This window comes from Papaver somniferum, chromosome 1 (genome assembly GCF_003573695.1).
Source record: "Papaver somniferum cultivar HN1 chromosome 1, ASM357369v1, whole genome shotgun sequence".
Taxonomy (NCBI): Eukaryota; Viridiplantae; Streptophyta; class Magnoliopsida; order Ranunculales; family Papaveraceae; genus Papaver; species Papaver somniferum.
The window spans coordinates 238,307,882-238,325,650 of NC_039358.1; the positions used below are offsets into that span (position 1 = coordinate 238,307,882).

Genomic DNA, 17,769 nt, shown 5'->3' on the forward strand with positions numbered 1-17,769 from the left:
ATGGTTGTTGAAAGAACAGAGGGAGGAGCAGCAATTGGTATTGATTTGGGAACAACATATTCATGTGTTGCTGTATTGAAGAATGATGGTACTGTTGAGATTATTGAAAATGATCAAGGAAATCGAATTACTCCTTCTTATGTTGCCTTTACTGATATTCAACGATTGATCGGTGATGGTGCTAAGAATCAAGCTGCTGTTAATCCTACCAACACCGTCTTCGGTAAAGATTATTCAACTGCTGTAGTTCAATTTTGATGTTGATTATTTCCAGATTCATCAAAAGAATGTATATCTGATGTTTAGTATAATGGAATCTCATGGATTTGTTTGATTAACTGTATTATTGTTCTCTCATTTGCTAGATAATGTTATAAATAGATTAATCTGTCTAAGAGTTAGCATCTCCAGATCATTTTCTGAGTCTATTTTCTGTTGGTTGTAGATGCAAAACGTCTAATTGGTAGGAAATTCAGCGACAGTGTTGTTCAGAGTGATATGACCCTATGGCCTTTCAAAGTCATTGCTGGTGAAGATGAGAAACCTATGATTCAAGTCAGTTACTAGGGCAAGGATATGCAGGTTTCAGCTGAGGAAATCTCATCCATGGTTCTTAGTAAAATGCGAGAAACTGCTGAATGTTTTCTTTGCTCAACTGTTGAGAATGCTGTTATTACTGTCCCTGCTTACTTTAACGATTCTCAGAGACAAGCTACAAAGGATGCTGGTATGATTGCTGGTCTTAATGTACTGCAAATTCTCAATGAACCAACGGCAGCTGGAATTGCTTATGGCCTTGATAAGAAGGCAACCAGTGTTGGTGCGAAGAATGTTCTTATCTTTGATCTTGGTGGTGGTACTATTGATGTTTCAATACTCAGCATTAACGGGGGGGAAATTTGAAGCCAAGGCTACAGCTGGAGATACCCATCTTGGAGGAGAGGATTTTGATAACAGGATGGTTAATTACTTTGTTCAAGAGTTTAAAAGGAAACACAAGAAAGACATTAGTGGAAATCCAAGAGCTCTTAGAAGGTTGAGAACAGCTTGCGAGAGGGCAAAAAGGTCCCTCTCATCTACTATCCAGACAACCATTGAGATTGATGCTTTGTATGAAAAAGTCGACTTTGATACAGCCATTACTCGTGCTAAATTTGAAGAATTGAACATGGACTTGTTTAAGATATGTATGGAATCTGTTGAGAAGTGTATGGGGGATTCTAAGTTGGGCAAGAGCAGCGTAAATGAAATTGGGCTTGTAGGTGGGTCTTCAAGAATTCCAAAGGTTCAATCTATGTTGCAGGAGTTCTTTAGTGGGAAGGAACTTTGCAAGAGCATCAACCCTGATGAGGCTGTGGCTTATGGTGCTGCGGTGCAAGCTGCTATTTTAAGTGGCCAGGGAAATGAGAAGGTGCAGGACTTGGTTTTGTTGGATGTCACCCCTCTTTGCAGAAATCAGATTATGATTACGAATGATAAGGGGAGAATTTCTAAGGCTGAGATCCAGAGATTGGCTCAAGAGGCTGAGAAATACAAGTTGGAAGATGAAAAGCACAAGCAGAAGGTGGAATTAAGAAACGCCTTTGTGGTTTACATAGATAACGTGAAGGATAAAATTGATGGCGTGCAGTTGTCCACTAGCAAAGAGAAGATTGAGGCTGCTCTCAGCAAGGCCATTCACTGGTTTGAAGACAATGAATCATGTGAATTAAATGATCTGATTGAGCAGATGAAGGAACTAGAGAATATTTGTGTTCCTATCATAAGTGAAATGAATTCGCAGCCTTCAAAGAAAGCTAAGATCATCTAAGATGCACCAGCAGGGTTGTCCATGCAGAGCTGTAACCCATTATTGAAGAAATCAATCTTGAACATTTCTTTTTTTTGCCTTCTGTTCAAAAATTAAAGATGCACCAGCAGGCTGGTTGTGGGATTCGACTAAATTGGTATTTCTTTTGTTACCAAGTCTTTTGTACTCTCATCTCAAATGTGATACATTTAGCCAAATACTTGCTTATGAGTAGTTAGACTTGAATGTTTTTATGGTTGTTAGAATCGACGTTTGAGCCTGTAAAAGAATCAGATTCGAAGCCTTGGTTTCAAATTTCGTTATCTGTTTCTGTTGGTGGTTTCAATTTGCTGAGCATAGATGTTAGTTAAGTCTCGTCAGTCAAAACATCCAGGCTTCAAATATATGAAAACTCATTCTGGAAATCTTGAAGTATACATGCGTACTACTGGTTTTAATGGGAGTTGCAGTTTTGGTCTCCATTGTCCTAAGTTTTCTTCGGAATGACCGAAAAGATGGCGGCTATCAGCAGTTAGAAATCTAAGCATGTTTCCGTGATCAGGGAACTCCTGAAACTCTTTCCTGGTTGTGTTTTGTGTGCAATTCACCTTTGTTGTGTTCTAATTTTGGAGGTTTCAATCCGTATATTCAATAAAAACGCAGTAGTGTGACTAAAAATCTATCCTACGACCAAAAATCTCGTGTGTATATGTATCAAAACTCAACTGTCCCTTTTAATTTTCATTTTCAAGGTTATATTCTACCCAATGTATGAGCAGCTACATGGACATGAACTAATTTACATTAATTTTTCATGACCGGATATCTTCTTTCTACCACCTGCCATTCAGTACATCTTGAAATAATGCCCGATTGAATGGAGTTATGTATGAGTGAATCTGAAATTAGATATATCCAAGATGAGATGTCGGAGTAAACTGTGAAATCTGAGTTATTATGATTATTTTTATATGTGATATAATTTTGTTTTTTTGGCTTATGGGAAATTCAGGATCGTCAAAGCCTAATGGTGCAATACTGCGGATGATATTTAGTTAAAACAACATCTGGCTACTGGTCTTGATTGTAGATTGTGTACCCAACTTCAGTTGGCTGAGTTACTTAAGAACCTTACCTTGTTTGCACTAAATTTTGTGGTTGGCTATAGTACTCTTTTATAATATTAATTTAAAAAAATTAAAACATATATTTTTATACTATCAGGCACTATATTAATTTTAAAAAAAATATTAAAACATAGATTTCTACACTATGTGGGAACCCAGTTTTTGCAGGCCAAACCTTGGCTAGAGGGTGTTGCACGTCTATAACACCCACCCATTTGCCAAAGCTTGATTATAATTTAAAAAATTGGAGATTTTGATAAAATACACCCTTAGGGGGTGTACATCGGGCCGGGCAGGTCAGCCCAAATTTTCTTCAACCTAACTCGTTCATATGATAGTTTAAGCAATTCATATTCATTACTGTGAAATGTAAGTCCAAATTTTCTTCAACCTCAATAATTTGTCCAAACTTGAAATTTATATTCATTACTGTGAAATTATTATAGTTTTTTTTTTTGGCTTGATGATTGATGATACATCTCTAACTCGTTCATATGATAGTTTAAGCAATTCATATTCATTACTGTGAAATGTAAGTCCAAATTTTCTTCAACCTCAATAATTTGTCCAAACTTAAAATTTAATTCCTAATGAAATCCATCACACCGCTAGAACACTTTATTTCATGTTATCGGACAGTCGAGTCGGGTAAATAAACAAGCTATCGGGCAGGCAAACAGGCCGGGCTCCAATTTCTGAACCAATATCCGGGTCCGTCCAATTATAATTATCGGGAAGGTCGGATAAGCCCATGACAGACTGTCGGGCGCCCATTGACTCCTTCGGACCCGGACGGTACACAGCAGACCGCAGGCTTCCAAAAAAATTTTACACCCCTGTACACCCTGTAGGATTAGTAACTACTAAGACCCACCCGTTTTTCTTCATAATTACTAAATTACACCCTCCATCCAAAATGCTTCATGTGGGTTCATCAAATCACTGTATGGGTTTTAAGGATAGGCTTTTCTCCGTATAGTGATTTGATGAACTCATACCAAAAGTTAGAGTTGAGCACCATGGTGAGAATGAATTATTGAAAAGAAAGCCTATGTTTCGTGGCTCATGCGTTCTAGTTACTTGTTTCCGTTACATACATTTCATTTTTGATAAGATTGAGTTCTTCGTTTACTGCATCAACCACCGTTGTTCTCAATTTTATCATCCAAAATCACAACACTCTTTTCTCCTATCAATTTTCTCTCAATTTCAATCGCTGATTTTGGTTTTTCTGAGGAAGGCATGGGAATGGATGAAACCTTATATAAAGAAGAACAAAAAAAAGTATGTAGAGATTTTGCGTCAATTGGATGAAGAGGGAAATGAGGCTAGAAGGCGGAGAAACTTTAGAACTAAAATGAGTTTTCACTGTGGCGAGATCGAAATTGTTACCACGAGAAGCTGATGCATGGTTAATTTAATCATGGATGCGCTTTCTAATGCCGATTTTCAGCGTCAATTCAAAGGTTATTGCAGAGATTTATCAGCATGATTGATGACATGCACGAGGGTTTAGTACAGAATAAAAGATTATTGCAGTCCTATGAATATTTATATTATGGGGTACTTGCGGATTCCATAGATGAGTACATCAGTATGCGCAAAACAGTCGCATGTAGGTATCTCAAAATGTTTTGAAAGAAAGGAGTCGAGCATTTTGGTCCAACTTTCCTACGAAAATATACTCAGATAGATGTTAATAGAATCACTACTGAAAACACAACTAGGAGTTCTTTAGAAATGCTAGGTAGTCTTGATTGCATGCATTGGAGGTGACATGCATGTCTAGAGAAATTACACGGAGACAAAGTTTCCAGGAAATATTCAACGGATACTGAGTATCATTTTCTGGTTTTCTTTACGCTAATACTTTTCTTTTTCTTATTTTTTTTTATTTTGCTAAAGCTCTTTTATTTTAGTAAATGGATACTCAATATCTGTTTTGCTCTATTTGCACGGAAACTATGTTTCCTTTTTTTTAAGCTAAGGAATGCCTTTTTCCCATAGTGAGAGATGACTTTTGGATGCATTTCGCTACTCTTCAAATAAAAGATAGCTAAAGGATATTTCTTACCATAGTGTTTGACCTTACAACCCAAATGTCCAGTCACTTTTTTTGTTTTCTTTAAGTCATTTTGCGTGGTTGTCTCAAAAATGAAAACTACTGAATTTGTGAACAACTTGGTCTCAATCGAAACCATTCTTTTTTATTTTTGAAAATATCTGTAATACAAAATAGAAAGAGTTTTTGAGCCTTGGATGGTCGGATAATATCTTTAAAGACAAATGATGCATCCAACCGTCCCAATTTCATCCCAGTCATAGACATCCGACAAATGTAATGTATGTAACTTCCTTCCTTACAATCATTAATTAAAAAAGTTAATATGGCAACAAAACAATAAAGTGAAAAATTGAATGTTACAATAATTTAAAACTCATATTTTATACTCATACTTTATTATTCTTAATTAAAAAAGTTAATACGGCAACAAAACAATAAAGTGAAAAATTGAATGTTACAATCATTTAAAACTCATATTTTATAAATAGTCTGCTGGGATGTTGTATAAGAGGACGAAGAGTTTGGGGAGAGTTCTAGAGCACGACAGAGCTTAAACACCAAAGTTGCAGAGCTGCCATTTCCTTCTACTGCATTTCTGAAGAACACGAAGAACGGACTGTCAAAGACAGTCGTTTTCCAACAGTGATAACGACGCTTAACGTGGGTCTTAGAAAAACAGTATCAGTGACACATACTGTGGGTCGTAGTTCCTGATTTGTAACACTTATAATTGTTACAAACCCGGTTTTATTGTATTTCTCATATTCTCATCATTTGTAAACCATTTTTGAGCATCAATGAAATTCTTTGAGAGGTTTTCCAACATGATGAGCGGTTAATTCTCTCACGACCAAGACAATGAGGAAGCTATTTACGCATGAATAATTGGTAATTATTTATTCTCTCTAATTTATAATTTATAATTCACTCAATCACTGCTTTTGCAGAGTTTTTAATTGTTTGCAAAAAAATTTCTTCATTAGTTGTGATTCAATTAGATAGATTATGCTTTGTTTAGATAATCTATGTTTAAGGATACAATTAATTTTTGAGAAGTTTCCAGATTATTTGTGAATTAAGAAATAAGAGTCTTAAAAGATAATTAGAGTTTTGGATTGTTTACCATGATTTATTCATGTGTAATAGTGAAATCAGTGTCTTGGTTGTTTTCTAATATCTTGAAGTCAATTTTGTTATAAGTTTTCTTTTTTTTTTTAAATTTTTATTAAGTCTAAAATTCATTGCCTTCACAAGTCTTAAAACAACCCTTTTATCACTATCTACAACAACTTTGAAAACACATCAAATTTTTGGCGCCGCTGACGCGGACCTGTCTTTAGGCAAGAGTTTTTATATATTTTTTTTTAGGTTTTTATTTGTTTTTATTTTATTTGTTCTTTTTTACGTTTTTGGGTTTTTGTCTTTTCCTTACAGATTTTGGAACTGGGAGCGAAATATTTTTTGCCAAATATCATCCATGGTTCTTGTTAAGATGAAAGAAACTGCTGAAGAATATCTTGGTTCAAGTGTTCAGGATGCAGTCATAACCGTCCCTGCTTACTTTAACGATTCACAGCGTCAAGCTACTAAGGATGCTGGCATAATTGCTGGTCTTAATGTATTGCAAATCCTCAATGAACCAACAGCTGCTGGAATCGTTTACGGCCTTGATAAGAAGGCTACACGAGTTGGTCTGGAGAATATTCTTATCTTTGATCTAGGTGGTGGTACTATTGACGTTTCTATACTCACCATTAGCCAGGGAAAATTTGAAGTCAAGGCTACTGCTGGAGATACCCATCTTGGAGGAGAGGATTTTGATAACAGAATGTTAAATCATTTTGTGCAAGAGTTCAAGAGGAAACAGAACAAGGACATAAGTGAAAACCCAAGGGCTCTCTCATCTGCTACTCGTACAACCATTGATATTGATGCTTTCTGTGAAGGAGTCGACTTTCATACGCCTGTTACTCGTGCAAAATTTGAAGAGTTGAACATGGATTTGTTCAAGAAATGTATGGAATCTGTCGAGAAGTGTTTGGTGGATACCAAGATGGACAAGAGCAGTGTTCATGAAATTGTGCTGGTTGGTGGGTCCACTAGAATTCCGAAGGTTCAGTCTCTGTTGCGATATTTCTTTGATGGGAAGGAACTATGCAAGAACATCAATCCTGATGAAGCTGTCGCGTACGGTGCTGCAGTGCAAGCATGTTATGCAGACAGTTTCTCGACTGAATGACATGTTATGCAGTCATAACCACATGATCATCTTCTTTCATGTTTCATTAACTCCCACGCAAACCATTATCTTTTAGTTATTCGGGGACTCTTGGTCAAAATCATGTATTTACACCATCATCTTCTTTCATGTATTTACACCATCATCTGCAATTAAACCTTCTTCACAACTCATCCAGTATTGCTTACTCCAACTCAATTCACGGCTGGGAGTTTCATAAAAATATGAAATTCATTTCAAAATCTTCATTGAAAACAAGTTTTGATCATAAATCTATGATGACCAAACCGTGTTCTACAAACCCATTTAGGGATTTTTGCTGCTACCATTAATAACAGTAGTGAATTGAAATTGTAATGAAGAGAATTGATAGTAAGAGGGTTCGTCGTTAATTCGAAGAAGAAGACGATTTGGTGCTGTTGTTGAGATCAATCAAATTTAGGCATGAATTTGTTCTCGAAATCAATCGAATCTCTTCTTTTTCTGAGATCTATGTATAATGGAGAAGAAGAAGAAAAAAAGACAAAGAAGAAGGAAAAAAAAAGAAGACAGAAGCACAAACAAAAACAGAATGCGAGGACAAGCAGAGTGGGGTATAATCTTGAAGAAGATCTAACGACTCATACATGATTATACATCTGTCCTCTATTTGTGGGGTATACATTATAGTTTGATGTTAACGCATAAAAGCAGAGTGGACGGTGGAGAATGCGAGGACAAGCCTGGTCTACTTCATGTTATATATTGCATTTTTTTTTGCACCTGAGATGAACAAAATTTGATAGTTCATGAATTTTTTTAGCACACCCTAACTAAGAATCCTGGGTCCGTCGCTGAGTTCTTCGTGATATTCAGTAAACGGAGGTTTAATGAGTGTAGTGATCCTAAGGAACAGCACCATTCCAACCAAGGGACGACAAGATTGCACTACCATTGAGGACAATAAAATTTCGCATACATTTCGAGTGTTTGAAAGTGAAAGGAGTATGGTTTGTGATAATAACTTGTTGGGTGAGTTCAAGTTAAATGGAATTCCACCCGCACCTCGTCGTGTTCCTAAATAAACAGTATGCTTTGACATAGATGCCGACGGTAAATTAACTGTGTCTGCTGAAGACAAGACATCGGAAACAAAAATCAAATAAAGATTACAAATGATAAGGGGAGGTTTTCTAAGGCCGAGATTGAGTGGTTGGCTCGAGAGGCTGAGAAATACAAGTCAGAAGATGAAGAACACAAGAAGAAGATGGAGCTAAGGAACTCCTTTGAGGAATACATAGACGGCATGAGAAGTATAATGAATGGCTTGCAATCATCGGCTTGTAAGAAAAAGATCGAGGTTGCAATCGACAAGGCCATCCAGTGTTTGGATAGTAATGAATTAGGCGACTTAAGCGGTATCAATGACCAGATGAAGGAATTGGAGAACATACGCAATCCTATTATATAACTCAAATAATGAGCAGACATTAAAAAAAATAAAAATAAAAGAAGCTAAAAACAACTAAGATGCACTAGCAGGGTGGTCCATGCAGAGTTGAACCCCATGATTCCATTTTTTTTTGCCTTTCGTTCAACTACTTTCATTGCGTTGCAGTCTTGAAGTTTTATTTTCTTCTCTTCCGAATACGTTATACATCTCTGACACAAACTTGCTTATAATTCTGAGTTCAAAATATGGTTATTTGGAATTATGATTTAGTAAGTACTGGACTTATTTTATAAGCTTTTTTGTTAGATTCATAATCAAATTTTTTGTGATAGTTTAAATTTTGCTCTGCACTGATGTTGGTCTTATCAATCAAAACTTCCAGGCTTCAAGACGAGTAAATTTTTGATGGTGACGTTTTATGATGGGGGCATGGAGGACAAATCATGTCTTCACATGTGTTTTTCCAATTAATTATTTTAACAAATTCTATTACCAAAAATATAAAGGATAAAATATCACTAATTAAGATAACCACCATTTTCACCAAAAATCCACTTTTTCTGTATATTTGGTAATAAAATTTTGTGGAATTTATTTATAGCAAAGACACGTGTCAATAAGCCACGTTAGATTTATTTTGACTTCAAAGGTTAGATTTTTTTTTATTATTTATTTATTTTGACTTCAAAGGTTAGATTTCATTAACTAAAAAAAAGTATACAGGCAAGGTTAGATTTCATAACTTCCGTTGTTAGGAATTGTGCCATTCCATTTCAGTTTTGGAAGCTATTACTCAGTTTTCTTGCCTGCTTTGTCTTCATAAGCCAAGAAATGGGAGTTTCTATCTATTTCTGTGCAGTATTTAGTAAAGACGGAGGCACTTGTGCGGACTATATAGTGCATCTTCTATATATATAGCTATATATGTACTGCATATGATTCTACTGCAGACTTAACACTGGCGATAGCGTGTACACGCCATTCTCAACCCTAACCCTCTATGTTTAGAAAATAATTGAAATGTGAAATTAGGGATGATCATGGGGCGGGTATGGGGTGGGGATTTTGTATCCCAGTCACTGTCCCGTTCAAAAAAAAAAACCACACCCTTCCCATTACCCGCTTGATCTGAGACGGGACGGGTATAAGAAATATCCGTACGGGACGGATTTTTTACTATTCCCAATAACAATTAACGATATCTTATACTTTTACCTTTTCTTTTATAATATAATATAATATAATTTCTTAGTTTAAATATAATATAAATAATTAATGATATATTATACTTTTACCTTTTCTTTTATAATATAATATAATATAATATCTTAGTTTAAATATAATATAAATAATTAATAAAAATATAAAATCTTAAATGGGAACATACAGGACGGGTATGGGACGGGATCTACAATCCCATCCCCGCTTCACTAATTTCGGGTATTACCCATACCCAACCCCAATCCCGTTTGTACGGATAAAATCCTACCCAATAGGAACGGGTATCCACGGGGATGGGTTTGGGTGGGCAAATGGCCATCCCTATGTGAAATATACCCTCCTTAAGGAATTCGCACTCAAACTTAAACACCGACAAAATCATATTAACCAATCAATGACTGCCATGTCAGCATGGTGAAATTTATTATCTGTTCCAATTTTGGAACATAACAAGATTTTTCGGTATTTTTTGAAAGTCTAAAAAAGTAACAGAGTTATGTTATCAATGCACAAGGGATTTGGGGTTAGGATTGGTAAAATAAGTTCAACCTAATTTCCTTGGGATTAATCCCTGCCTCTGCAGATATTTGTCTCCATAAACACCACTCTCGCTCTTTCAAATTATCATAATAATGGTTGAAATAACGGGAGGATCAGAAGGAGCAATAGGGATTGATTTAGGAACAACATATTCGTGTGTTGCTGTTTGGCAACATGATCGTGTTGAGATTATTACTAATGATCAAGGAAATAGGACTACTCCATCTTATGTTGCTTTTACTGATACTGAACGCATGATTGGTGATGCTGCAAAGAATCAAGCTTCCGGGAATCCTATCAACACCGTTTTTGGTAAAGATTTTTTTTAGCGTCTCCACGATGTTCTTAGATTCGCAATCTTGTGATCATGTTGGTAATTATTGTATATTATTAGCAAATAAAATAAGTTCTATCTTTCCTGAGTCTGTTTTCTGTTTTGTAGATGCAAAACGTTTAATTGGTAGGAAATTCAGCGATAGCTTTGTTCAAAGTGATATGACCCTATGGCCCTTCAAAGTTATTGGATTAAATGACAAACCCATGATTCAAGTCAGTTACAAGGGCAAGGATATACAGTTTTCAGCGGAGGAAATCTCATCCATGGTTCTTGTTAAGATGAAAGAAACTGCTGAAGAGTATCTTGGTACTAGTGTTAAGAATGCTGTTATTACAGTCCCTGCATACTTTAATGATTCTCAACGTCAAGCTACTAAAGATGCTGGTACAATTGCTGGCCTTAATGTAATGAGAATAATCAGTGAACCAACGGCAGCTGGAATTGCTTACGGTCTTGATAAGAAGGCAACCAGTGTTCGTGCAAAGAATGTTCTTATCTTTGATCTTGGTGGTGGTACTTTTGATGTTTCCATACTCACCATTAAAAAGGGTATCTTTGAAGTCAAGGCGACAACTGGGGATACCCATCTTGGAGGAGAGGATTTTGATAACCAGATGTTAAGTTACTTCGTTCAAGAATTCAAGAGGAAGCATAACAAGGACATTAGTGGAAACCCAAGGGCTCTTAGGAGATTGAGAACATCATGTGAGAGGGCAAAAAGAACCCTCTCATCTACTACTCGGACAAACATTGAGGTTGACGCTTTATATGAAGGCGTCGACTTTCATGCGCCTATTACTCGTGCTAAATTTGAAGAATTGAACATGGCTTTGTTCAGGAAATGTATGGAATCTGTTGAGAAGTGTTTGGGGGATGCTAAGATGAACAAGAGCAGGGTTCATGAAATCGTCCTCATAGGTGGGTCCACCAGAATTCCAAAGGTGCAGTCCCTATTACGGGAGTTCTTTAATGGAAAGGAACTTTGCAAGGGCATCAACCCTGATGAGGCTGTGGCGTATGGTGCTGCAGTGCAAGCTGCTATTTTGAGTGGCGAGGGAAATGAGAAGGTGCAAGACTTGGTTTTGTTGGATGTCACTCCTCTTTCTCTTGGTGTTGAGACAATTGGAGGTGTCATGAGTGTGATGATCCCAAGAAACACCACCATTCCCACCAGGAAGCAAGAGAACAACTTCTATACTACCCAGAACAATCAAACTATGTGGTCAATTAAGGTGTATGAGGGCGAGAGAACTATGACTAGTGACAACAACTTGTTGGGTAACTTTACGCTTCATGGTATTTCTCCAGCACCTCGTGGTATTTCTAAGATGACTTTATGCTTCGACATAGATGCAGACGGTATACTGACTGTGTTTGCCGAAGACAACACTTCTGGGAGCAAAAATCAGACAACGATTACAAATGATAAGGGGAGATTTTCAAAGGATGAAATAGAGAGATTGGTTCAAGAGGCTGAGAAATACAAGTCAGAAGATGAAGATCACAAGAAGAAGGTGCAGTTAAGGAACTCGTTCGAGGAATACGTAGACAAAATGAAGAATATGGTCAGTGGCAAACGATCATCAGCTGGTAAAAAGAAGATGGAGGATGCAATTAACAAGGCCGTCCAGTGGTTGAATAGCAATGAATTAGGTGACTTAGATGATATCAACGACCAAATGAAGGAATTAGAGAAAGTTTGCAGGCCTATCCCAACTAAAATGAATGGGCGACCTTCAAAAAGAACTAAAAGAGACTAAGATATCGATGCAACATCGGGGTAAAATGAATTTTTGAGCCTTAGTGTCTTTATTCAGTTTTTAGTAGCAGTTTCAGTTTTCTCTTCATAGATAGATGCTTGTTTCGTCAATCAAAAATCCAGACTTCAATCTTGAAAACGATTTTTTTTTTAAGAATAATCATAAATTCATAACATGTTGTTAATACTTGTCATTATTTCTTTAAGAATAATTATAATATGCCGAAAACAGCTAATACTGAGTAAATTATGCATATCAAAAGAGACAATGCGTGCTATATGTGCAAGCGGCAATGTACATCTTTTTTGTTTTGGATAAAGGAAAAAGGCAAGCATACGCTACAGCTTCTTCCGCAGAGTTTACCCCTACTTGCCCTCCTTCGCTACACCAAAACCAGGATTTTGTACAGTGCAACCTGTCACAGTTTATTTTTCGGTCACAGATACATCTGTAATAAGTCCTGCAATAATTATAATTGTTATTAAATTTTGTATTCGTGATAATAATTAGGAATATTAAATTCTTTTATTAGTCACAATAATATTTGTTGACAATTTTACAGATAATCACAATTATGATTCAAAGTGGTGATTCCACCCAAATATTTCACCACATCTAAAACAACCCCAAATTATAACACTTTGAATTTTACTTGTCACTAATTTTCCCATATTTGTACAAACTAACAATTATATTTCATTTCTATAAATCAAAATATATATTTTTTTCTTTTTAATTTTCTTAATATTAGAAAACAGGATCAAGACCAAGTCAACAAGTCATGACTTTATAGAAATTTAACTTTGACATATCTGCTTCTTCCAAAAACGGTGAAAATTACCAGACCACCCTTATCGGAATAAGTGCAATAAAAATTCCGAAGATTGTGAAAATGACCAGACTATCCTTATCGGAAATAAGTAAAGTAAATATTACACATTTTGAAAACGACCATATCACCCTTACTGTGGAAATAACCGTATTACTCTTACTAGAAATAAGTGCGATAAATATCATGGAGACTATGGAAATGACTATATTACCCTTACTATAAATAAGTGCATTAAATATCGTGAAGACTATTAAAATGACCAAACTACCCTTATCAGAAATAAGTAAAGTAAATATTACATATTATGAAAATGACTATTTTACCCTTACTGGAAATAAGTGTAATAAATATTTTGGAGACTATGAAAATGACCAGACTACCCTTATCATAAATAAGTAAAGTAAATATTACAGACTGTGAAAATGACCATATTACCCTTACTGGAAATAAATGTAATAAATATCATGTTGGCAATGAAAATTACCAAACTACCCTTATCAAAAATAAGCAAAGTAAATTTTACAGACTGAAAATGACTAAACTGCCCTTATCAAAAATAAGTAAAGTAAATATTATAGTATGTGAAAATGACCATTTTACCTTAGTGGAAATAAGTGCAATAAATATCATGGAGACTATGAAAATTACCAAACTATCCTTATCAAAAATAAGTAAAGTAAATATTATAGACTATGAAAATGACCACTTTACCCTTATTGGAAACATATGCAATAAATATCATGGAGATTGTGAAAATGACCAGACTACCCTTATTGGAAATAAGTAAAGTAAATATTACAGACTGTGAAAATGACCATATTACTCTTACTGGAAATTAGTGCAATAAATATTATTGAGGGTTGTGAAAATGACCAGACTACCCTTATTAAAAATAAGTAAAGTTAATACTTCAGATTATGAAAAAGACCATATTACCCTTACTAGAAATTAATGCAATAAACATCATGGAGACAATAAAATGACCAAACTGCCCTTATCAAAAATAACTCAAGTAAATATCATAGCCTGTGAAAATGACCCTTTTACCCTTACTGGAAATAAGGAAATAAATGTTATGGAGACTGTGAAAATGACCAAAACTACCCTTATCAGAAATAAGTAAAGGAAATATTATAGTCCGTGAAAATGACCATTTTACCTTAGTGGAAATAAGTGCAATAAATGTTATGGAGACTGTGAAAATGACCAAACTACCCTTATCAGAAATAAGTAAAGTAAATATTACAAATTGTGAAAATGACCATATTACCCTTAATGGAAATTAATGCAATACTGTGAAAATGACCATATTACTCGTAATAGAAATTATTACAACAAATATCATGGAGACTATAAAAATGACTGAACTACCCTTATCAAAAATAAGTAAAGTAAATATTATAGTCTGTGAAAATGACCATTTTACCTTAGTGGAAATAAGTGCAATAAATATTATGGAGACTATGAAAATGACTATACTACCCTTATCGTAAATATGTAAAGTAAATATTACAAACTACGAAAATGACCATATTACCCTTAATAGAAATTAGTGCAATAAATATTATGGAGACTGTGAAAATGACTAGACTATCCTTATCGTAAATAAGTAAAGTAAATATTACAGATTATAAAAATGACCATATTACCCTTATTGGAGATAAGTGCAGTAAATATTATGGAGATTGTGAAAATGACCATTCGTAAGGGTATAATGGTCATTTTTTAGTAAGGATAAAATGGTTGTAAGGGTAAAATAGTCATTTTCACAGTCTGTAATATTTACTTTACTTATTTTTGATAAGGGTAGTCTGGTCATTTTCACAGTCTCCATAATATTTATTTCACTAATTTCCAGTAAGGGTAGTATAGTCATTTTCACCGTCTGTGTGATATTTATTGCACTTATTTCCAATAAGAGTAGTTTGAACATTTTGACAGTCTCCATATTATTTATTGCATTTACTTCCAGTAAGGGTAAAATAGTCATTTTCACAGTCTATAATATTTACTTTACTTATTTTTGATAAGGGTGGTTTGGTCATTTTTACTGTCTCTGTGGTATTAGTAGACTTATTTCTAATAAGGGTAATATGGTCATTTTCACAATCTGTAATATTTACTTAACTTATTTCCGATAAGGGTAGTATGGTCATTTTAACTATCTCCATGATATTTATTGCACTAATTCCTAGTAAGGGTAGTATGCTCATTTTCACTATCTCCATGATATTTATTGCACTAATTTTTAGTAAGGGTAATATGGTTATTTTCACTGTTTGTACGATTTACTTTACTTATTTCCGATTAGGGTAATATGGTCATTTCGTCTGATATATTTCGTCTTCAGTTCATCCGAATGAGAAACTCAAGTCTAACTCTAGTAATATGATATATTTCGTCTTCAGTTCATCCAAAGGAGAAACTCAGGTCTAGCTCTAGCAATCTTTAATCCTGTGATGTTTGAATCTGATATATTTCGTCTTCAGTTCATCCGAATGAGAAACTCAGGCCTAACTCTAGTAATCTTTGAACCTATGATGTTCGAATCTGATATATTTCGTCTTCAGTTCATCCGAACAAGAAACTCAGGTCTAACTCTAGTAATCTTTGAACCTGTGATGTTCAAATCTGATATATTTCGTCTTCAGTTCATCCGAACGAGAAACTCAGGTCTAACTCTAGTAATCTTTGAACCTGGGATGTTCAAAGCTGATAAATTTCATCTTGAGTTCCTCTGAGTGAGAAAATCAGGTCTAACTCTAGTAATCTTTGAACCTGGGATGTTAAAAATTGATAAATTTTATCTTTAGTTCCTCCGAATGAGAAACTCAGGTATAACTCTAGTAATCTTTGAACCTGAGATGTTCAAAACTGATAAATTTCATCTTCAGTTCATCCGAATGAGAAACTCAGGTCTAACTCTAGTAATCTTTGAAGGGATGTTCAAAACTGATAAATTTTATCTTTAGTTCCTCCGAATGAGAAACTCAGGTCTAACTCTAGTAATCTTTGAACCTTGGATGTTCGGAACTGATAAATTTCATCTTTCGCTCCCCTGAGTGAGAAACTCAAGTCTAACTCTAGTAATCTTTGAACCTGGGATCAAAACTGATAAATTTCATCTTCAGTTCATCCGAATGAGAAAATCAGGTCTAACTCTAATAATCTTTGAACCTGGGATGTTTCAAAACTGATAAATTTTATCTTCAATTTTTCCGAATGAGAAACTCATGTCTAACTCTAGTAATATTTGAACCTGGGATGTTCGAAACTGATAAATTTCATCTTTTGTTCCTCTGAATGAGAAACTCAGGTCTAACTCTAGTAATCTTTGAACCTGGGATGTTCAATACTGATAAATTTCATCTTCAGTTCCTCCGAATGAGAAACTCATATCTAACTTTAGTAATCTTTGAACCTGGGATTTTCAAAACTGATAAATTTCATCTTCAGTTCATCCGAATGAGAAACTCAGATCTAACTCTAGTAATCTTTGAACCTGGGATGTTGAAAACTGATAAATTTCATCTTCAGTTCATCCGAATGAGGAACTCGGGTCTAACTCTAGTAATCTTTCAACCTGAGATGTTCAAAACTGATAAATTTCATCTTAAGTTCCTCCGAATGAGAAACTCAGGTCTGACTCTAGTAATCTTTGAACCTGGGATTTTCAAAACTAATAAATTTTATCTTCAGTTCCTCCGAATGAGAAACTCATGTCTAACTCTAGTAATCTTTGAACCTGTGATGTTCAAAACTGATATATTTACTCTCCAGTTCATCCGAATGAGAAACTCAGGTCTAACTCTAGTAATATTTGACCTGGGATGTTCAAAACTGATATATTTCGTCTTCAGTTCATTCGAACGAGAAACTCAGGTCTAACTCTAGTAATCTTTTAACCTGGGATGTTCGAATCTGATATATTTCGTCTCCAGTTCACCTGAATGAGAAACTCAGATCTAACTCTAGTAATCTTTGAACCTGGGATGTTCGAATTTGATATATTTCCTCTTTAGTTCATCCGAATGAGAAACTCAGGTCTAACTCTTGTAATATTTGAACCCGGGATGTTCAAATATGATATATTTCCTCTCCAGTTCATCCGAATGAGAAAATCTGGTCTAACAATGTTAGGTCATTGTATAAATTTGTTCTACAACGAGTTTATGGTATGCATAAAAAATTTGTTTCTCGTAAACCCGGAATGGTACGCATACCTAGTATACATACCGTAATTGAACTGTTGGTTTTGAAACTGGTGGGCTATCCATACCCGATATGCAAACAAGAAAAGTGTTGTATGTTCTTGAGATATCTGAACCTGAGGTCTATCTTTAGTAATCTGGTAAGCTGATATAAGGAAATTCACTTTGCTTATCCCGATTCATTCTCATTCAATTCTCATTCGTCCGACTTATTCG

General features: G+C 35.0%; 2 protein-coding genes and 1 pseudogene across 2 annotated transcripts; all 3 read left to right on the forward strand.

Annotated features, from left to right (window-relative positions):
• LOC113273673 (heat shock 70 kDa protein 4-like) lies at window positions 1–567 on the forward strand. Its single transcript, XM_026523321.1, has 2 exons — window positions 1–223; window positions 446–567. The coding sequence occupies exons 1-2, from the start codon at window positions 1–3 to the stop codon at window positions 565–567; spliced, it is 345 nt and encodes a 114-aa protein (XP_026379106.1).
• Window positions 568–606: 39 nt separating this feature from the next.
• On the forward strand, window positions 607–8,670 carry LOC113273684 (annotated as a pseudogene).
• Window positions 8,671–10,505: 1,835 nt separating this feature from the next.
• LOC113273693 (probable mediator of RNA polymerase II transcription subunit 37e) lies at window positions 10,506–12,510 on the forward strand. Its single transcript, XM_026523333.1, has 2 exons — window positions 10,506–10,725; window positions 10,856–12,510. The coding sequence occupies exons 1-2, from the start codon at window positions 10,506–10,508 to the stop codon at window positions 12,508–12,510; spliced, it is 1,875 nt and encodes a 624-aa protein (XP_026379118.1).
• The last annotated feature ends 5,259 nt before the right edge of the window (window positions 12,511–17,769 follow it).